This window comes from Pteropus vampyrus, unplaced genomic scaffold (genome assembly GCF_000151845.1).
Source record: "Pteropus vampyrus isolate Shadow unplaced genomic scaffold, Pvam_2.0 Scaffold129, whole genome shotgun sequence".
Lineage (NCBI taxonomy): Eukaryota > Metazoa > Chordata > Mammalia > Chiroptera > Pteropodidae > Pteropus > Pteropus vampyrus.
In genome coordinates this window covers 2,872,798-2,895,971 of record NW_011888910.1, presented here as the reverse complement: position 1 = coordinate 2,895,971, position 23,174 = coordinate 2,872,798, and the positions used below count along the sequence as shown (strand labels likewise).

General features: G+C 36.3%; 1 protein-coding gene across 10 annotated transcripts in view; it reads left to right on the top strand.

The window, feature by feature from the left end:
- FARS2 (phenylalanyl-tRNA synthetase 2, mitochondrial) overlaps positions 1–23,174 on the top strand; it is a 455,949-nt gene that overhangs the window by 144,523 nt on the left and 288,252 nt on the right. For 9 of the 10 annotated variants that reach the window (XM_023534658.1, XM_023534659.1, XM_023534660.1 and 6 more), the window contains one exon: positions 6,814–6,945. The exons of the other annotated variant lie outside the window; for it this stretch is intronic. In XM_023534658.1, coding sequence (XP_023390426.1) covers positions 6,814–6,945 — 132 coding nt within the window. The remainder of the gene's footprint in view (positions 1–6,813; positions 6,946–23,174) is intronic. 10 annotated transcript variants of the gene reach the window in all.

Below are 23,174 nucleotides of genomic sequence, written 5' to 3'. Positions count from 1 at the left end.
GGCTCGTCTGTGTACTTATCCTTTGTGAATGGGTTGGGGAAGAAGATTGAGGACCAGAGGGGCTGTAGCTGTAGCTTACTCCTAGGCCAGGTTGCTGTTAGGCTGTCCCTATCTACTCCCTACATAGCAAGAGAGTGGTTACTTATCTTCGTACCTCTGACATCATCCAAATTTAGAATTAAATTGTGCCATTTCTCACCTCATTGTGAGGTAGAGAAATGATAGTATCTTAAGATCCAAGCCTTCATCAAAAGGAGTCCCAGGGCAATAGCCTGAAACAACACTTCAGCACACTGGAGGACTAATAGCTGTGGCATCAATTACACCATCACCAATGGTGAGAGAATTTGCTAATCTTTTATTTTTTTCCCAGTTACTTTGTGCATGTCTTAACAAAGGGAGTTGTTTTGGCTGAAATAGTCCTAACATCTTTTACTGTGTGCTATGGAGGCCCCACACCAAAGAATTTTACTACCCTCTTTCTCTCTGAGAGGAAAAAGGTGGTATTTGCATTAACTATGTAGTTGGAATGATTTTATTCCACTCAGCAGTCTGCAGTACTGGACTCAAGGGTATATGGCTATGTGGACATATAAGATGTCTATGGTGCACTGATGAGCCTCAGTGGTGACACTGGCAGGTTTGTAAGGTGCTAGATGGAGAATGAATTGTTGGTTGTGAATGACTTCGTGCTACTTGTGAGGTGGGCTTTGGAAATGGAATCAATCAATGTTCACAGCCCCACATGGGTGCCTCAGGCCTAACATGTGCCTCCTCTTCCTCATTACTGCCAGCTGTGCAGTTACTCAGTCAGAAGACATTCATTTCCTTTGTTAGGGGAGAGACAAGAGATACAAACAGAAAGCACGGGTGAGGGAGGCAGCAGAATCTGGAAATCTTGTTTGTGGATGCTCAGCTATTGCATTAGCTAAGAGGGAGCTGTGTATGGAGGGAGCTGGGTGGTCTTTTGTCAGCAGAGCCCTGAATCTTCATCTGGGTCCTCAGCTGTACTTTGACTCTATCACTAATTAGTTGTGTGGCCTTGGCCCCCTTGATGATGGGAGCGCAAAATTATACAACTCCTATAGAGGACAGTTTGGCAATATTTATTAAAATTAGTTTTAAAAGCATTTAATCTGACACAACAGGGTAGTTGGTTGTCATATAATTTTTCATAGCAAAATATTTGAATATAGTCCAAATATGTATCCGTAAGGACTTCTTACATAAACGTGGTATAGCCACTTGGTGGAGGCCTCTACAACATGTCATTAAGTGGAAAAAGCATGGTGCAGAATAATGTGCAGGTATTCGGTCTTTTATAAGAAAGGAGAGAAAATGGAGATACATGTTTGTGTTTGCTTACATCTGGCAATAAAAAGGAAACCCTAGAAGTTTACCTATAATGGTCCAGAAAGAGAGGGGTGGGGCAGGGACAGGGATGTGATACCCTATTATACAGTGAGTTGTATCCTTTTACAGTGTTTCAATTTTGAATCCTGTGAAGATATTACCTATTCAAAAAAATTTTTTTAAAGGAAGCTATTAGAATAGATCAATATTAAGAAACCTGGAAAAATGCCTGTATGCTGCTTGCTACATATTCAGTTTAAAGGGCTGTGAGTCTTACTTAAACAGTAGCAAAAGAGATAGAATTGTCAGGTTACATCGACAGTGGCGGCTAGGTTGTTTCCCCAGATTAGATTATGGTCATCAAAGATGATCTCAGTTTTTTAAGAATTTATTTTTAGTTAGAGAGCAGCATCCTCCATCCTTTTTTTCTTCCACCTTGCTTTCCTTCCTGGATGCATGCTGTATCCTGTGCAGAAAGCATGAGTAGCCGCCCTGGTATCAGGGCGCTGCATTCTACTATTTCTCTGATACCAGTGGAGGGGAACTCATTGAAAAATTAATGCCCAACAGTGATTAATTGTGTATTTGTATAGTCAGTTTTAAAAATTATCTGCTTCAGTGGAGAGTAGCCTTGTTAGGATGTGTAAAATTACTGGTATGTGCTCTGGCTTGGACCATCAGCGATTTACAATTTAGATTCTAACACTTCTGAGAGGCAGTTCTGATAGCACAGTCCCATCTTTAAAAACAGGAGGTATGGGAAACAGAAGAATCCTTTAATGAGTCAATAAGTTAGGGAAATGAAGTGTTGTATTATGTTTATGAGATGTATTTTGAAGGTGAGTTGGAAGTAGGATGGAATGACATCTATTTAATATTTACAATATGTCTGAGTGCTTAGGCATATTGCAATATCACATTGGAGTCAGGAATTGGTGGGAGGAGCCCCCCACACACACACACACACACACACACACACACACACACACACACACACACACACACACACACACACACACACACACACACTCCTGCATTACGTCTCATTGGCCGAAGGTCAAGAAGTTGACTGGTACATGGAGCAGGCAAAATGCAGTGCTGTCTTTCCTGGCCCCTGGTTCCCTGTGGCAGGTAGGGGCAAGTAATATCCTGCCAAAGTTGAGAGAGTTAGAGTTCCTGCTGTACCTCTTCCATCTGAGCTCACATCACCATCTTGAAGGAATTTTCACTAATCATTTCTGAGGTCCTAAATGAGGGATTGCTTCTTGTGAGCTCTCCTTGTTCGAGAACAAACTCAGCATCCTCATTCAGGAGAGAAAGCAGCGTCAGTACCCAGAACTTCAAATGGGATCTCTGCCTCTGAGAAAACCTGGGCTCCTGTAAGTTATTTACTCAGAACCACTGGGTGGAATAGCTGTCATTGTACACAGTGGAGGCATGAGGCAGCACGGGCCCAGAGAGGTTAATTAACCTGTTCATGGTTTCATAGGAAAGAAGGTACCAATTTGAAACTTGAATCTATGTTTGGCTTATTATCAAGTGTTCTTTCTTCTACTTGGCTCTAGGCTCTTGGCTGTAATCTCGCAGAGTTCTAAGGCAATTTTTAAAAAGCTCTGAGTTTCATTTGTAAATATGATTTAAGAAATTATTATGCCCAAATAAACAAAAAACCAGAAGGTAGAAAACACTTTGGCATTATTTTTCATTAGATATATATAATGCATATGCATTTAACTTCCTTCTATCACCTCAATAATAAGTTAGCCTAATACATAATGAACCCATAAGATTTGGAAATATTTATAAAAAATTATCCTCTATTAACATATAACACAAAATACTTTTTAGTGGATTTTTCCAGTGTCTCCTGATACTTCACATGCGAAATAAGCCATGCTCAACAGAGTTTTGAACTGATTATTCAGTATCACTTCTTTTAATACAAGATGCATGTCAAGATGCTTCTTCAACCCAATATAATAATTGTTACTATAATTTATAGGGAGAAAACAAGATGAAAGTATATTTCTGGGGTAATATAAAAGTATTCAATAAATAATTCCAGTACCCCAATGATTTTAAAAAAGTGACTGTTAATGTGTCAGTGTAACTGAACTTTAAATTGTTAGAATATATTATGGTCTTTTAGCAAAAATTACATGTGATTATAATTTACTTTGAAATAATAACTGTTTATGTTTGAAGTAGAACCATAGGCTCTTCAAAAATGAGGTTTTGTAGATTTTGTCTTTCGCCTGTTTATATGAAGGAAGCAGAACTTAAGAACTGAAGATGTCCTTAAAGTAATGGGCCAAAGAAAATGAGTGGTTTATGGATTTGGCATTCTTTGCAGGGTCATAAATTTTAAAAAGGAAACTAAGCAACGGATCTGAGGAAATGAAAAGGATCGAAAACTTCCCAGTTTTATTAAACAAAACTTTTGACAATCTGGTTTCTGTCTTACTTTCTGTGGATCATCTTCATGGTTCTGAAAAACTTTGACAAACTTTCCTGACTTTTCCTGCATTGCTGGGTATATCTTTCAGTGTGGAACAATTAAGCTTTCATTGCTACTGAGAGAGACACCTGTAGGATGACAGAACAAGAAGAAACCGAGGGCCGTGGTGGCTGAGGTCTTAACCCAAGGAAGAACAAAGGTTGACCAACCAACATATGGAAGTCTTAAGAATTTATTTCAATGTTAAAAATATTAATCTAAAGTTATAATTTTTTTTTCTAGTTTTACAGGGGGCAAAGTGAATGCCCTTCAGTAAAGGAAGGTTCCTGGGGAAGGGGAGAGATTGACACATCACTTTTTATTTCCATCCTTGTGCTTCAATGACACCATCAGCACCAGCATCTCAGATGGGCGCATGTAAAGAGGGTCATGTCTCTAGGGAGGCTCAGTTTCCCGTAGACTTTATGCAATAAGGATTTAGTTTGGGCTTAATAAACTGATAATAGAATTACTTTAATCACTGAGATTATTTGGGGAGTTTATTAATGTCTTAAATTTTTTTTCTCTCTGACTAGGGAGAACTTAAGATTTTACTGGTGTGAAATATAAAACTATATAACTATGTTATTTGTTTAGATTGTCCAAAAAACTATGTTATTTGTTTAGATTGTCCAAAGTAATAAAATAAGGACATACAAAGAAAATTAATTTGTGTCAACATCACCTGTGTTCTAGGCACTTAGGTGATATTTGATTATACGATGATGAAATCATCATGTTAACCCTGAGTGCTCTTCTTTTGGTAAAATTTGAGCCAAGTATAAAAAACCATGTACACAAAATTTGTTTTTCTAAATTGTTTTTGGAAGGTGATTTGTCCTTACCTGCCAGGAGTTATAAAAAAGAATGATAAAAATGGTTTTGTCTGTCGGTCCTTTTGCACTCAGTCATATATCCCAGTGTTTCACACATTTCTGTTTGCCAGCAGGATTGTCTTTGGAACTTTTTGATAAGAATATTGGTAGGGGATTGTTGGTTCCAAAGATGCACAATCACATAGGTGTTCAGGTACCTTCTTCCCAGAATACCATTGGGAATGAGCAATTGCTCTGCACATAGGAGCTTTTACGAAGAAAAGTCTGGGTTACTCAGGGGACCTGTAGACACTTCCCCAGTGGCTTGCAGTAGGGCCTGCTTTTTTCTCAGAAAAAAATGTCAAAATCTACTTGGTAATGAAAAGGAATAAACTATTGATATGTGCAACACCATGAGTGAATCTTAAAATAATTATGCTGAGTGAAAGAAGCCAGCTTCCCCCTCCCCCCCAAAAAAGATTACATTCTGTATGATTCCATTTTTATAAAATTCTAAGAAATGCAAACTCATCTATAGTGAAACGAGATCAGTGGTTGCCTGCGGATAATGGGTGTGAGGAGAAGAGAGAAGGAGGGTGATGGGCAGATAGGTGGGATTACAGAAAGGCAGGAGGAAACTTTGGGGGCAATGGATATGTTCACTGTATTTATTGTGGTGACAGTTTCATGGATGTATACATATGTCAGTATTTACCAAATTGTACACTATATATGCAGTTTAATGTTTGTCTGTTATACCACATGTATAATAAAAACAGGAAGTATTATATTACTGTTGTAAACAAATCAGTTATTCACTTGCCATAGACAGCAAGGAACTAGAAAAATAAATGCAACTAAAACAGAACAATGAAAGAAAAATCTACCTTCTATTTAATTTGGGGCATAGGAAAGGTCCCTGTGTCTCGTAATTCTGTTCCCATCTGATTTTTGATTCTTGCAATATCTTTTTTGGTGGGCAGGGAATTATGTTTTAATTGGAGTTTTGGAGTAGGTCAGAACTGGATTTAGCTTCTTTATCTGCTAGCTGTACTCCTTGAGCAAAATACTTGACCTTTCTAATAGTTTTTTGCTCCTCTCTTTTAAATGAGATGATAGAGGCATAGTGAGTGCTCAGTAAATGGAAGCAATTTTTGTTATTGTTTTTATTTGTTTCTCATTCTGATTTCCACCAAGTTTAAAATGCAAAAATAGTCTTGGACAAGAAAGCATAGTATTTTAAATTCATAGAGAAGCATGTTACTGTGGAGAAACACCATTGGGAATGTTGCCTGAAGCAACAGAATAATCATTACACAAAGTGAAAGGAACATAGGATGGAGGCCATAGGTAATTTGCCTAATGCCCACTTTTTTTGTGTGTTTCTCACAGTGCTTAACTGGCTATCAGGTGACTTTCTCATCTGGTTTCTCTTCTTTTAGTAATCTCTGCTCTTTGCAGGCTTTAACTGTTTTAAATTCATTAGTCTTTTGTTAAATAATATCAATGCATATAAATAAGTACCATATTTATGATTGTTTATTGAGAGATTAATTCTGGCATGTACTTTGTTTAGCTGTAAGTATATTTATCAGTCATTTATAGAAAAAAATGTTTTGGCTTTTTAAATGTTTTGGTTAAATTTAGCTGATCTTATTTAACTTTTAGCTCATAAACTTAATTAAAAAATTAATATATATGTACTCATGGAAATGAAAGTTGTAGTTTATTTTAAATTTGTCATATTGTTGCTATGTAAGTTTGAAGGACTGTATAGTAAAAATATTTTTTTCTTTAACTCTGAAAAGATGCCATTTTTACTTATAGAAACTAGCAGAATTTTCTGATTATCTGTGATTTTGACCTAATTTTTTCCTCTGCCAGGTAGTTGCAGGGATTTGACAGGTGATTGATTTGGTTTTAGAGGGCCCTGGAACCGCATAAAGTGTTTTTCATATTGGAAAAGACATTCCCAGGTTTTCACAAGTTTTAAGATTTATCGCCTCCCTCTAACATATTGCAAATTAATTTGTTTGCTATTTATTTCACTCAGAATGTAGTAATTGGTGTTTTTAGCTGAAGGACATATTTGATCACAAGAAAGAGTATACTGCCTTTTAACAGTGTTTTTATCTGGCATCTTTGCAGGGCTGGACATTAGATGGGTAGATTGCTACTTTCCTTTTACTCATCCTTCCTTTGAGCTGGAGATCAACTTCCATGGAGAATGGCTAGAAGTTCTTGGCTGTGGAGTGATGGAACAACAACTGGTAAATTCAGGTAGAAAATAATCCAACATTTTAATTATAGGCTCTCTTCTCCTCTAACCTCATTTATATATTCATTTACCTATTCATTTACATCTTCCTGTAGGGGTAGCCTCACCATCTTTCTCCTCTCATACTACCTTCCAGACTTATCTCTGACACTTAACTCTAGACACACTAATCCCTCATGCCTAATTTTATCCTGGTTCTTTTTTTGGAGTTTTTTCTTGTCAACACTTGGTTGTTGGATTTGTACTTAATGATTTCATATTTGTTAATATGTTGCTTTTAGTTGGCATTTGATGCGTGTCACATGGGTGCTGTTTGTCTTTCAAACTATAAGAACAAAGCCATTGGGGTTTGTTCTTATTGCATTTAGAATAGCACCCCAAATTCATCAGATATTTCATAAATACAATAAAACACAATGTAATACTTAGTCCTGTAATGTTTAGTTGTTTGCTGCCCTCAGGATTGGTGGTCCCACCCAACTGAAGATAAGTTGGAAGATGAGATCTCTGATTAAATTCTATCTATATATATAAGTACTTGAGAAAGATCTTTCCAGCTCTTCTCTATAAGATCATTGCTTAACAAAAATGATTCTTTCTAAACTTAGTTTGAGAGGTGTGAGTTTTTCTTAAAAATCAACTATACATAAATTAAAAACAAAACAAAACAAAACAAAAAACTCCAAGTCAACCAAGGCAAAAAAATAAAAAATTAAATAAATTTAGTGGAAATTTTGCAAAAATATTCCTTTAGTCTAAGTATATACAAATACTCACTTTTATATTTGGCAGAGTTATTGCCACCTGTTCACCTTTGCCACACTCAGGATATCCACAGGAAGTGTCAATAGAAGCAGGTTTGAAGTCATCTAAAAATAAGTACACATAATGTATTTTTATAAGATGGGCTAATACCTTAATACCTGGATATCAAAAATATGAGCATGTTTCAGAGTGATAAATCAATTTTCAACATTAATTAAAATGGTTTATAAGAGTCTTTATATTACAAATAAACAAACAAAATACAAAAAAGTCAGTATCTGAATCCAATTTAAAACATATTTTTCAGAGTATAAGTCTTCCATGGGAAGTCTGTCGAGACTGGGCATTTGAGCAGGGGTGCATTGCATAGACTGTAAGTGGAGTGGAAGTGATGCACATTGCAGATTGCACTTCTGCTCCCCTCCCACCCCCACCACATTCCCGCCCAGCTCCTGTAGAACATTTGCTCTGAGACCTTGGAGGGCAGTAGCTCTGGCTCAGGGTTGGTCACGGGGCTTCCTACAGTAGAATGTAAAAGAGCAGTCCTGCTCTTGGTAACTAAGAAATGTAGATAGACCATATATAAGGTGATAGGGTTAGAGAATAAGGGTGAGGTGAGATGGAAGAGGTGAGGTGACAGTGAAGTACAGCAGTTTGCGTTATCTGGGCTGGGAGACCAGAGGCCTGGCCTTCCCTTCTTACTCTTAGGTAACTCTGCCTACAGTCAGCTCACAGAGTCCTCTCCATTCTGCCAAGGAAGGCTTTGGAGAAAGCCCAGCACACTGCCATATGCTTCTTGGATAGTTTTCAAATATTTGTGGATCTATATTACAGAAGAGGGAACACAGAGGTCACATATTAAGGCCTGTGAGTAAAATTTGTGAGGCCTGGGTTTGGGTGTCTGGAAACACCAGATTTTCTGTCAATCGACAGCTGTATGTCTTCAGGAAAGTTGCTTAACTCTTGCAAGTCCTGGTGTTCTCATAGTAAAAATAGACACAGTAACACCTCCCTCAGAGTTATGTGAGGATTAATCACGGTGATACATATAATGTGCTTTAGCACAGGTTCTGGCACCTGGAAAACAGTCAATAAAAATTAACTGCTAATTTCTTCTAAATTTTCAAATGGTCAGCACCATTTATCAACAGAGTCCCCTTAATAGGAAATATTTAAACAGAGACTGTCCTGCATATCATAGAAATGATTTTTATTCCATGAGTTTTAAGGGCTTGTCTCATTATAGAGGCACATTGTGGCTGTGTAGGTGAAACCAGAAATTTTTTTTTTTTTTTAAATCTGTAAATAGGTATACTTTTTCCAAATGCTGCTCTGAGTTATTTAATAGGATTTCTTTGTATTCCCCGCCCCGCCCCTGCCCCCCCGCCCCCCACCAGTAGTGCATAATAAGAAGTGATTTCTAACCAACTGGAACTAGATTACCTCTGATTTTAGTTATCTCGGTATCTATGATTCTAGATTAAGTGATTGATTTTAGAGGAAAAAGGAAAATTAAGAGGACTAAGAAACAGAAAAATCAGTCTAATTGATGTATATGCATCTTAATAGAAAACACATAATACTGGGAGTAACTATGTAAGATTTATTCTTTTCTTGAGTGGGAGCTAACTTCAAATACTTCTGTAGTGTTTTATTTTAGGCAAAAGATTTGAAGGAATCCTAAGCATCCTTCTCCCAAGAATGCTTGGCGTTAGGGGCCAGAACTAAGAAAGCAGATGAGGGAATGTATCAACTTATGTATCAGTTGTCACTTGGAATTGTGCTTCCTTGTATGTTTTCTAGTATCCTTGATGGGTTTGTATGAAGTTTATTTACACAGTAATTGATTGAATTAGTTATCTGAAACAGGTTTCCAAATCATTATTGCACATTAAGGAGACTGCTGTTCTATGGTTAGATTAGCCACGTCAAGTGTTCTTGAAGGAAATGGCAAAGTGAAAAAACAAACAAGTAGACAATACCTAATATGCAAATATGTTTGAGAGAGTCTCAGTGGTGGTAGGATGTGCTTTATGTTGTTGGGAAATTGTACACATAAAATTTAAATACCTCATAAGAGAGGGAGACTAAAGAAAAGAAAGAGATGGTTTTAGAAAAGAAATTCTGTGTAGCCTTTGCTATTTGAACTTGAAATTATTATGACAAAATTCTGCTCTGTATTCTCAGACTTGAATGTGTTTTGACATATATAGTTACATTTTTAATTGTGCCTGGCAGGCACAAATCACAGAGAATATTTGTAAATATAGCTTATGTTCTTATTTATTTCTGAGTTTTTTATGGCATAAAGTCTATGTTCACTTCATCCATCTCGTTCTCCTATATTTTATTCCCTTCCCTCTTCTTCCTTTTCCTCCCCTTTTTTAACAGAACTCCAGGAAACAGTAAAGTTGATGGTTTTAGATTCTCCTTCTTTTAAAGTTCTTATAGAGGTTCAGGTAAATGGCAAAATAACTAGAAACCAAAGAAGCTGATGAGACAACGATACCTGCAGACATCAGTTGAGTCCTCATTGTGTGCCAGCCTCTCATTTAATGTTTTAGATGTTTGTTATTTAACCTCGATTACAAGGCTCTGAGGTAGAGCCGTCATTATCCCTATTTTTCACAGAGCCTGAGAAAGGTGATCAAGACTAAATAGCTAGATAGCGGTAGTGCAACTTGCCCAAGTCTTTCTGATAACAGTTAACCACTGTGCTGTACTACCTGAATAGTAAGTTGCATGATTTTGAAGTAGCTAGAAATTCAGTTCAAATAAGTTATTCTAACATAGAATGAAGCATTGCAAACAAATGAAAAAAATAACAGCAAACAAAACTCCTATTTGTTCTGTAGTTATTTATGGCCCCTGAAGAAGGACAGTGCCCCATGTATATTATCTCTATGGTAGAGTACATTTAATTCAAAACAGAGATTAGATTGTTAATTTGAACAGTCAATGAAAACACTTCATTACACTTTTAAGTTGACTATAGCATATATGTGTTTTTATGAACGGAATAACATAAGGCTCTTCCAGATAGTTTATAGAATTTTTTAAAAATTTTTCTTTAAAATATAATGTCTTCACCATTGCTTTCAGACCCCTTAGATTTAGTAATTCTGAGGTGGGTGGTGACTTGTCATGATGTGATTGTTTTTTTCCTTAAGGATATGTTTAGAGGACAGTACTGAGTCATGTCCCCAAATACTTCACAGTTATTTCTCATTGGGCTGACTCAGGCTGCTAATGTCTTTTCGGATAGTATGTGGAGCATGAACATCTAAAACTATCATCAGGAATGACTGTGGGTCATGATCATGCTAGAAATGAATTTATCATTTATTGAGTCCCTGCGAAATTTAGAAGATTGTACATAGGCTGAGCGAGAGAAGGCTCTATAGTGGAAAAGAACTTTGTAAAAATGGAATCACCTTACTTATATCTTCATTAAAATTTAAAAATTGTTTCTTTAGAGAAAAACATAAATATGTACATGAACAGTTTCCAGTTTTAAACGATCTTTTTTTGTTTCTTTGTCAAATATTTTTTGAATTCTTTCTAAGGCTATAGAAAAGCAAATTAGCATCGTCTTTGCCTTTGAAAATAGCGTAGCACACACATAGAAATAAATGATTAAAGTACCATGTGGTAAGTATTTGTAGTAGAGATACAGTGAGCAAAATGGGGAGGAGAGAAGGATTGGAGAAGATGTGCCAAGCCCTTGTCCTGGTTAAATTCAGGATGAAATATTGTTGATACGGATATTAGAAATGTGCATCCCAGAATAAGTTAGGTTCCTATTTGCAAGGGGGTATATACTTTATCTTTGGATGCCCAGTTGTCATACCCAATACTTCTTCTCCTGTATAAGTGTAAATCTATTTCCAGTCTGTTCTTTTCTTTGGTAGCCAATCTGTACAACCTCTAGACACACTTATACCATTTGGTGTTCTTGGTCTAACTTTTAGACATCATGGGCCAAGATTGTACCAGCATTGTGTTATATACAAGCAGACATACCATTCTTATACTTAGTATCTTATGTGTAAGGCACTGTGCTAGACAAAAAGGAGAGCACAAAACTTGCTGAGATATGATTTCTCCCTGTAAAACTTTAAGTGTGGTAAGGAAAGTAAGGCTATGTAATTAGAGCCGGTAGCTTAAGTACCATTCTTAAGATGGAGCTTTGGGAGATGTGAAGAAGGAACTCTATCAGTTAAATCAGTGGAGATGTTATAAAGGAGGCGGCATTTGAACTGGGTCTTAAACAGTGGTTGTCAGATACGTGCCTACTAATCACCTGGGGAGCTTATTTAAAATGTCTGCTCGTTGAGTATCAGACTCTGTAGGTCTGGGATGGAGACCAAGATGTGCATTTTAAGTAAATACCTTGGATAATTCTTGTGAATGACCTGCACTTATACCATGCCTGAAAAACATTGTCTTTAAGATAGGTAGAATATTTTCCTTAATTTGAGGGAATAATCAAAGAGTAATGAATTACACATATATAAAGTGTATAATTTTTACCATATGTGTAGATCTGTGAGACCATCATCATAATTAAGATAATAAACATTTTCATCATGAACCAAAGTTTGTGCTCTTTTTGTAATCTATTCCTCCATCTATCCCTGTCTCCAGGCAACCACCGATCTGTCATTATAGATTAGTTTGGATTTTCTAATTTTATATAAATCACTTATACAGTATGTATTCTTTATTCTTCTTTCCCTCAGCGTAATGATTTTTAGATATGTTAATGATGTTGTGTGTATCTGTCAATGTTGTATCAGTTCTTTTTGTTGTGAGTATACTCTGATTTGTTTATCCATTTGCTATTAATGGACATTTAGATTATTTCCAGTTTTTGCGTATTATGAATAAAGCTGCTGTAAATATTTGTATAGAAGTCTTTGTGCGGACATGTGTTTCTCTTGAGAAAAAAAATCTAGGAGTGGAATAGTCTATAAATGTCAAATAGATCAATGTGATTGAATAGCATTCAGCTCTTCTATGTCTACTGATATTTTTGGTCTTAATATTCTATCGATTTGTCTGAAAAGAGTGTTAAAATTTCCTACTATGATTATGGACTTTTCTATTTTACTCTTTTATTCTATCTTTTTTTTTCAAGTTTTCATGCTGTATTATTAGGTGCATACACTTTTATAACCATTATATCTTCTGCATGAATTGCCCCTTTTATCTTTACGAAATATCCATCTTTATCTCTGGTAATTTTCTTTTTCTTGAAGTCTGTTTTATTTATATTAAAATATACATTCTAGCTTTACCTGTTCTCCTCCTCAGTTATTTATATGTTGTTTTAGTTACATGTACTGTGTCTACATGCATTGAAAACTGCACCAGTGTTAAAACTTCTGTTTTTAAATAGTCATAGCATTTTAAAGAACGTAAGAGGAAAACTGTATTCTTTTATATTCACCTAGTTATTTATCATTTTGTTCTTCATTCTTGAAGATCCATGTTTCTTTCTGGTGTTTTTCCCTCTCAGTGTGGAAAACTTCCTATTAAGCAATTCTTATTGAACACGTCTCCTAGTATTCCTTTGTCTGAGAATGGCAGTGATTCAGATCTCCGTGTAAATCTTTGCTTTGCTGATTTGTGTCTGTCTTGCACATGTGTATTTCAGGGGGTTAGCTTGAAACTTCTGTGAATGGTACAAATAGCAGTTCAGTTTCTTTAGTCGGTGCTATGCTGGTTTGAGCCTATGCTTTGCATATGTAGCTCAGGGGTTAGGTTGATACTTCTGCAGTTAGAATTAGGGCATCCCCTTTTTGGGTTCACTTTACTCCAGCTCACAGAAGCCTTTTACCTGTGCACAGAAAAACAGGCTTTCTCTTTGAGTCTTATCTGCCTGTGATGTTGTGCAGCTCTGAAACTGGGGCTTTTCTTTGAAAACAAACAAAAAATTTCATCTTGTGTAAGTTACTTCTTCAGGTTTTGATTCAATCAAAATTTGTCTGTCTACTTTTCAGAGTACTCTATAGTTGTTTTGTACTTGTCCAGGGATTTGAGTTGTAATCAGAGTGAGGGATAGTGGGCTTATGCCCCTGTAGTGGAACCAAACTCTAGGTTGAATTATGAAGACACTCTAGGTAAAAGTATAATTACATGACATAACTCCGTGGTGCCAGAAAAATGTGGGTATCCTGGCCCTACTGTATATTTAATTCATCAACTTTATTAATCAGAAGTAAGCATAGTGAATTTTTGACGTAAAACAACTGGTTAAGACTATTAAGATCTGGCTAATTATGGCTACTTCCCTTCCTTCTCTCCCTCCTGTATTTTTTTTTTCTCTCTCTCCCTTTCTTTCCTTTATCTTCCTAACTTTCTTACTTCTTTAAGTCAGTCTTGTCTTTTTGAGTGCCTTTTCAGAAAAGCAAACAAATATGTATCAGCCCCATGCATAGGTTTTGCCTTGAAGTTCCTCCTAGTGACATATTTTCAAGCTGTCAAAATAGAAGTGACTGTTAAAATATTTACTTAGCCTTTGTCCATTTTCCCTTTTCAAAATGGATAAGGAGTAAGATTTTTTACTTATATAAAAGTAATCTGTAATCATTGAAAAATTAAGAAATTAAAATATAAGAAAAAGGTAATTCCATTTTCACTTAGATAAAACTTTAAAAATATTTCTTATGTATAATTATTAGATATACCTAATAATACATATGTAGAATATATATTTTATAAAAATGAAATTACACTTTGAAATTTTTTTATTATGCTTTTTCAGAACAAATTTGACATGAATGTCTTTGCTATTACCAAATATCATTGTTAAGGGCCACATAACCATTGCGGATGATTCTTTTTAGTCATTTCTATATTGATGTATTGTTGACAATAAACAGTCTTTGTACATGTGTCTTCCCACACTGGCTTTAGTGTTGCACTGGGATAAGTTTATAGAACTGGAATCACCGGCTTTTTCCCCTCCAAGGTTTATGATGTGTATTGCCTGATAAACACTGGAAAAAAGCACCTGAAGTATTTGAAAGTGCTTCTTGTCCCATACCCTCACCAGCACTGAACACTTTTAATATCTTTACTCTTCGCATCTAAGAGGGAAAAAATGTTGTATTGGTATTGTTTTAATTTCTTTTTCTCTGGTTAGTAATGTAGTTGAACATGTTTCCAGAAGATTTTGACTTAGTCTGTTCTCTAATGGCGGTTGAAGAGATTCTAGGATATGTACCATATGTTTTCTTTTTATTGTCCCACCTCAAATTATAACTTTATTCTCATCTCTGTGTTCTTAACATGTGCACTTTCTATTTTGCTTAGACCATTTAAGCCACCTTAAGTGAACTCTCAATTTCCCTCTTCTTCATCACAGGACTTCCTTATATTTTCATACAACTTCTTCTCTTTGCCAAGGCTAGGTGACAGTGACTCTGGACTATATTATGCCTAGAATCTGAGTTTATCACTTATCCTCATTTTTCTTGCTGCAGATTTTCTATTTATTTTTTTTTAAGTGTTTAAATAATTTATTGAGGTAAAAATCACATAAAATCAAATTAACCATTTCAGTGGCATTTTAGTAAATTTACAGGGTTGTGCAATCCCTACCTCTGCCTAAGTCTCTGCGATTTCCATTACTCCAAAGTAAAACATCTTACCCTTTGAGCAGTTTCCTTCACCTGTCCTTCCCCTGGCAACCATGTTCAGTGTTTTGCCTCGGAAGATTTGTCTATTATGATTTCATATAAATGGAGTCTTACAGTAGGCGACCTTTTGTGTCTCACTTCTTTTACGTAGCATAATGTTTTGGAGATATATCCACATCATAGCATACATCAATACTTCATTCCTTTTCATGGGTGAATAATATTCCATTGTGTACATATACCACAATTTATCCACTCATTCATTATGGACATTGGGTACTATTTCTATGTTTTGACTATTGTGAATAGTGCTGCTATACACATGCATGTGCATGTATTTGATTGAGTCCCTGTTTTCATTTCTTTTGGGTATATATCTAGGAGTGGAATTGCTGAGTCATATGATAATAATGTGTTTAACTTTTTGAAGAAGTGCTAAACTGTCTTCTACAATAGCTAACCCATTTTACATGCCCACCAGCAGTTTATGAGAGTCCAATTTCTCCACATCCTTGTCAATGCCTGTTATTTTTTGTTTGCTCTATATTGTATTGATTTATTTTATAGCCATCTCAGTAGACAAGGAGTGGTACCTCATTGTGGTTTTGATTTTCTTTTCTCTAATGACTTATAATGTGAAACATCTTTTCATATACTTGTTAGCCATTTGTATATTTTCTTTGGAAAAGTGTCTATTCAACTCCTTTGCCCATTTTTTAAATTAGATTGTTCGTCTTTTTGTTGTTGAGTTCTAAGAGGTCTTTATTCTGGATACTAGATCCTTATCAGAGGTATGATTGTAAATACTTTGTCCAAATCTCTAGGTTTTCTTTTCATTTTCTTGGTAATGTCCTTTGAAACACAAAAGATTTTAATGCAATTTTGATGTAGTCTAATTTATCTATTCTTTTTCTTCTCTGGCATCTGCTTTTGGTGTCATATCTAAGTCCATTACCAACTATAAGATCAAGAAGATTTATCCCTATGTTTTCTTCTAGGAGTTCTGTGGTTATAGCTCTTACATTTAGGCCATTGGTCCATTTTGTGGTGATTTTTGTATATGGCGTGAAATAGAGGTCCAACTTCATTCTTTTGCATGTGGACATCCAGTTGATCCAGCATCATTTGTTGAAGTAACTACTCCTTCTCCACTGAAAGATATTGGCACCCTTGTTGAGAATCGATTGACCATAGATGTCTGGATTTATTTCTGGAGTTGTGACTCTATTCCATGGTTCTATATTTCTGTCTTCATGCTTAGTACTGCACTATTTTGATTCCTTCATGCTTAGTACTGCACTATTTTGATAGTTTTGTAGGAAGTTTTGAAATTGAGAAGTATGAGTCCTCCAACTTTGTTCTTCTATCCATTCTTTACTCTTTGCCATAAACATGCTCAAGTCTCCCTATTTTTAAAAATTATTTTTCCTTAAAATATTTTTCATTGAAACACTTTATCCTATATTTTATAAACTTGTGTGTGTGTGTGTGTGTGTGTGTGTGTATGTATGTATGTATGTATTTATCCTTTTATATCCATCTATATGTCTGTCTGCCTATCTATCTATCTATCTATCTATCTATCTATCTATCTATCTATCTATCTATCTATCTTCCTACCTACCTATCTACCTATCATCTTCCTGTCTTCCAATCCTTTATTATAGCTACCTATCTAGTATCCGCTACACAACTTAAGAGACAAGACATTATACAGTTGAAGTTCCCTGTATTAATATCTTCCCTCTTTCCCTCCTTCCTGTGAGCAATCTCTGTTGTGAATTTTGTGTTACCTTGATTTTCATTATAGTTTTAACATGTATTTTTGTAAAACAAGTTAACTTTCACTGGGTTTTAAACTTTAACAGATGGAACCACACTATGTATACTGTTAGGACTTTAGTTTTTCATGTAATATTGAGAGATTCATCTGTGTTTTCATACAGTTTTAACTCATTCATTTTTCACTGCTTAAATTCTATTGGATGAATATGCCAGTTTATTCATCCATTCTTTAATGGACATTTGATTATTGCCAATTTTTTTTTTTTGTTATTACAAATGCTACTGCTGAACATCTTGTACATCCTGTATATACAGGTGTAAGAGTTTCTCTAAGGTATACTTTCACAATGAAATTGCTAAATCGATAATTATGAGCATCTTTATCTTTATTGGCTATCACTAGATTGTTTCCCAAAACCGTGGGGCCAATTTATACTGTCTTGAGCCTATATGTGAAAATTCTTGTTGCTCTACATCTTCTTCGACACTTGACTTTGTTCAACTTATTTTGCCAATCTAGTGAGTATAAAATAGTATTTCATTGTGGTTTCATTTGCATTTACCTCATTACTATTAAGGTTGAATGCATTTTTATATATTTATCTGACACTTATAGTTTTTCTTTTGTTCATTTTAGGGTGGAGCTTAATTTTGTCTTTTTCTAATTGATTGGTAGGAATTCATCATTTATTTTGAAAACAGTGGTTCCCCCATTATACACGGGAGATACCTTCCAAGCTCCCCAGTGGATGCCTGAAACCATGGATAGTACTGAACCCTATATATACTATGTTTTTTTCCTATACATACATACCTATGATAAAGTTTAATTTATATATTAGGCTCAGTAAAAGATTAACAATAACTAATAATAAAATAGAACAGTTACAACTATACAAAATAAAAGTTATGTGAATATGATCTCTTACTCAAAATACCTTATTTTACTGTACTCAACCCTGATGATGATCATGTGAGTTGATAAAATGCCATATTAAGGCAAGAAGTTTTACCTTTTCACTTAAAGTAAGAACTTTATGGCTTCTTTTGGCATATCTGAATTGCTAAGCATGATTCCTCTTGTGCTTTGGGGCCATTATTAAATAAAATAAGTGTTACTTGGACAGAAGCACTGTGATACCTTGTGAGTTGATCTGCTATTTGAGATGGCTGCTAAGTGACTAACGGAGCGGGGAGTGTATATAGTGTGGATATAATGGACAAAGGGATGATTCAAATCCCAGGCAAGACGAAGAGGGACAGTGAGAGACTTCATCACGCTATGCAGAACAATGCTCAATTTAGCGATTTAACACTTACGGATTGTTTATTTCTGGAGTTTTTCATTTAATATTTTGGGACCATTGCTGACTGTGGGTAACTGGAACGACGGAAAGCAAAACCACAAAGATGGGGGCGGGGAGCTACTGTACTAATCATTTGTTATTGTTATATGTTGGGATTGTGTTCTTCAGGTTCGTGCCTTTTATTTTATTTTTTTTACAAGTTGGTCTTTCATAAATGAAATATATATGTTTCTTACTTAAGTAGCTTTAGGTTTCTTTATATAACATCATTCTCCAAAAACATCACTTTGTCAGGGAATGTGAGTGGGTGTAAGTTGACAAGTTCCATAACGATAACCCTTCTGCTTGTCATGCTTGATTTTGGTAGTTTAAGTCTCTGATGTTATTGCTATATCATTCATATTTTTAGCATGGGGATTCTAAATATTTAATGACTTTCAAACATCTACCCACTTTCTCCTAATGTTCTGTCAGTTTTGGTCCCACCCTCTGACAGCTTCTCTTGGCTGGTAACGTATGCTCTAGGATGCTCTTGTTTGACTAGGAATTGTAGCTTGGAGCTTGCTTGGGGACTACACTTGCAAAGAATGTGATTTGTTTCCTGCTGTATTTTTTAGTTCCCCCCCAATCTTGCTCAGTATTTGTTATTGCAATAAAACTAGATCAGTGGTTCGATTCATTTCTGATGTTTTTATAGCTATTGTAATATGTGTTGCATACTATCTGTGGCATAATTTCTATACATAGGAGACTTGGAAAGCAGAGATTCTGTTCTGTGCATTATTTTCAATGTCTGAGGTCTCATGTATTTGGCAAATATAAGGCAATTGTGATTTAATTCTTCAGTTCTTCCCCAATCAATATGAACTGAATTTTCCATTTTTTCCAACTTTTCCTTTTTTTATTTTCTCCCCCATTCATGAAACAATAACCCCAACAACACAGTCTAATTATTAGTTTTTGACACTTTGAAGCTACTGGAGTAGTTTGTTAGTTTCCAAATAACAGGTTTGGATTAGAAAGAAATGGAAATTTGGCAAGTTTGGATTGTTGCAAATCGTCATTTGTTTCATCAGACTCCATTATTCCCAGTTCTTCCCCTATCCTGTATCCTTGTACTTTGCTGGTGACTCTGAAGCACTTTCCACTGTGAGAGGAGTATACTTCTCTGCTGCATTGATTTTTGGCTTGGCCACCTGTCTACTTTGGCTGAAGGAATATTAGTAGATGTGATAGAGAGACTTGAAGTGTACTTGGCAGTTGGTTTTGTCCTCTTTTGTTTCCACCTTTGTTATGAGATGAACACAGATAGCCTGCTGGTTCTAGAACAGTAAGAGATATGTGTAGTGGATTGGAACCACCTGGGAGTTTGAAGCCCAGCCCAGTCTGGACCAGCTGAGCCCCAGCCCCTTAGAGGTATGGTTGTTATATGCCACTGAAATTTTGTAGTGGTTTGTCTAGCCATAGTAGCTGTCTGATAAAGTGCACATCGTGGTTGTTTTGCATATTCTTTTTTAGCTTATCCATGGCTCATACTGTGCTTACAATTCTCTCTTCCAAAACCATTTTACAGAATTTGTTTATTTCTTTTGAGCTTTTCCTTACTGCCTCCTTTTCTAGCTTAGTGAGAAAGATGATTGGAAAAGAGCTTGACTTTTTCTGTTTTCCTCCTTCCCTAGAGAAGCCATTGAAATAGATTCCTAGTACATTAGTTTGTGTAGTGGTTGTTTCCTAAACCAGACAGGGATTTGGGGTGAGATTTATCTATAAGGCCCTAAAAAGAGTAGTTTGTGCAAGAAGTCGCAAAGACAGGAGGCAGCGCTACTTGTTCTGGGAAGACCGATTAGTGTAGAGTCCTAGAAAAACCAGGGGGCATATGAAGCAAGCAGAGAAAGCTGAAACCACCTTGGTAGGGGTCGGCTCTGGAAGGTCTTGGAAGACAAAAGACCTCAAATTTCATCCTTCAGGTAGTGCACACAATTGAAAGATTTTAAGTCAGAGAGAGAGATGATCAGATTTATGTTTTAGAAACTGGCATTACTGTGGAGAGTGAGTCAAAGAAATGCCAGTTCTTTGTAGAGAGACCAGGTGAACAGTGTGGACTCTAAATTACATCAGTGGGAGCTGAAGCAGTGGCAGGAGGGAGAGAGGGGGACCAGGTTGGAGTGAATTTTAGGAGTTATAGCCAGACTGTGTGCCCAGGGTCCACTTTCTTGGCATGATGAAGAGGTCATGGACATAGCAATCAGATAGGTCTAGATGCAGTCTTCCCAGATAGAACTGACACATAGAACCTTTAGGTATACTTCACCACTGTATACCCTCCAGAGAATTAGAGGTGAATTCCATGGCCCCCGTCTCCCACCTTCTTTACCTTCAGATGCCTGAACCATAAATAACTAGCATAACTTCTTTCTTATAGGAGGTATTCTTTATGATAGAGGAGGCAGATCTCCTCTGAAGTTAAAAGAAGTAACATTTTATTTTTGTTTTAAAAAAGTTCTGAATTATATAAGCTTCGAGCCCTACCTGGATTCATTCCTGGATGAAATGCATGTGGTGAAAATGGCTCTTATCTCTTCTAGACCATTGTTCTGGCTCTCCTTGGACAGGCTTTCTGTGGATCCTCTCTATGTCCAAGTATGTCTTCTTCTTGGAGAGTAGCTGGTTAATGAGTACTCTACATTGGTTGTATAGCACTGAGACATATGTCTCTAACTGAGCAGACCTGAAATGGTCTTTGTGTAGCTCCCTCCCTTTGGGCTAGTGGGACTTTTTAGTTGATTTATTTAATTAAAGTCATTCTTCCATGGTTCATTATTTTTCTAATAGCCATTGAGGGGGCTGGGAATTGGAGCTCCTCATTAGTTGAACTGATGTTCTTTGTCAGTGGTGCATGGAATAGTAGGCATGGGGAAAAGCTAGAGAAGGGAAAAGGACAGGGTCTCATAGGACTTGCTTATTCTGGGACTTACTAGTCTCTACTGACTGGTTTCCTTGACCACCATGGGGTAGATGTACATGATTCTATAGAAAATATGGGAAACTTTAGACCAGAAAGATAACCTTCACTGACAAATACATTTACCACTTAACGTCTTTGAGTTTCAGTACCGAATCTATAAAATGAAAGTAATAACATGTACCTCATTGGTTTGGGATGAAAAGTAAATGAATTAATGCATATAATGTGCTTAGCATGGTATCTGGTGCATAGTAAGTTATCAAAAAGTGTTGAATCCTTTCTCCCCTCACTAACTCTTCCATTCTTCGGAAAGTGTTAAAGTTGGAAATAATACCAGATATTAACTCTGTGAATCCCCTGAAATTACACGTCAGCTTTTATACCTATTTGTGTAGGGACATTTGAGACAAGGGAGCGTAATTATGGTTTTCATGAGATTCTCTAAGGGTTCTGTGGCTTAAAAAAGTTAAGAACCACTGATCTAGCCTAATACCCTTATTTGGCATATGAGGAATTAGAGTTGTTTAATGGGGCAGTTTTTTAGGTGTGTGTACTAGAGAACCAAATGCAGATATGATTTGAGGGGCACTGAGCAATCTGACTAATAATGCTGTCTGCCTTAAGGATCTTATTGAGACAAGTGCAATTTGTTAGGTGAAGGTGCTTGTTACCCAGGAGGGCAAATATTCATTGACTGGTTATTGAGGAAAGGGTGAGGAATGCAGGGAGCATTTGCTGGGAAGGCTGATGCTTGGCAAGTGAAGGTGAATAAGACAGAGCTCCTGCCTTCGAGGAGCTAATGGTCTAATGAGGAATACAGTCACACACATATCCTAAGAAACAAGTTATCATACCACATGACAAAGTAGGTTCAGCAGCCAGTGTTGTCTCTGGGAATCAGGGAAGTTGTCCCAGAAGAGTTACCCTGAAGAGGTGTTATTTTACCTTGGTCTTGAAGAATGTTTAGGACTGTGCCAGGGCAAGAGAAAATATAGGACCTTTTATGCAGAGTGGGCAGCATGTTAGACAATACACACTTCTAAAAGACCTGGAATGTTTGAGGAAAGAGAATTTTGATGTGATTGAGGTAGTATGTGTGTGGGGTCTGGAGTGTGATGGACATTGTTTGCAAAGTTAAAGACTTAAGTCTGAAGTGCCTATGAAACATTCAGATAGAAACATCTAGAAGACAGTTGGACATAAAAAATTGGAAAGTGTAAAAGGGCTTCATAAGAGATTTTGGCATTGTCAATGTCATTAAAGTTTATGAAATTAAGACAGTGTAAGAAAATAATCACAGACAAAGAAGGGAAAGAACAAGGAATATAATGTTTCAGAAAAATATTCTCTGGTGTTTCTTTATCTATTGAATTCACTAGAGTTTGTGGCATAAAAGGAGAGTTTTCTTGCAGTTCAGGTCTTCATTCATTCATTCATTCATTCATTCAATGTTTACTGAATACCTGATGCTACCAAGTAATGATAGAAATACAAAGCTAGAGATGGTCCCAGCCTTTGAGGATCCTACAGTCAGATGGAGAATGTGGACAGCTAAACATAATGTTACAATATAGCATGATGCCTGCTCAGAGGAGTGGAATACACTTTGCTGTGGGAACAGTAGGAGGTAGCATCTAGTATGACTTGGGGGAGGTCTTCAGAAAGGTCTCCTAATGTGAGACATAAAGGATGAGTGAGAGTTAGTGGTGAAAGGGACTGGGGAGAGGGGAAGCGTGTTCTAGTCTGGGAGCGGCATACTTGTT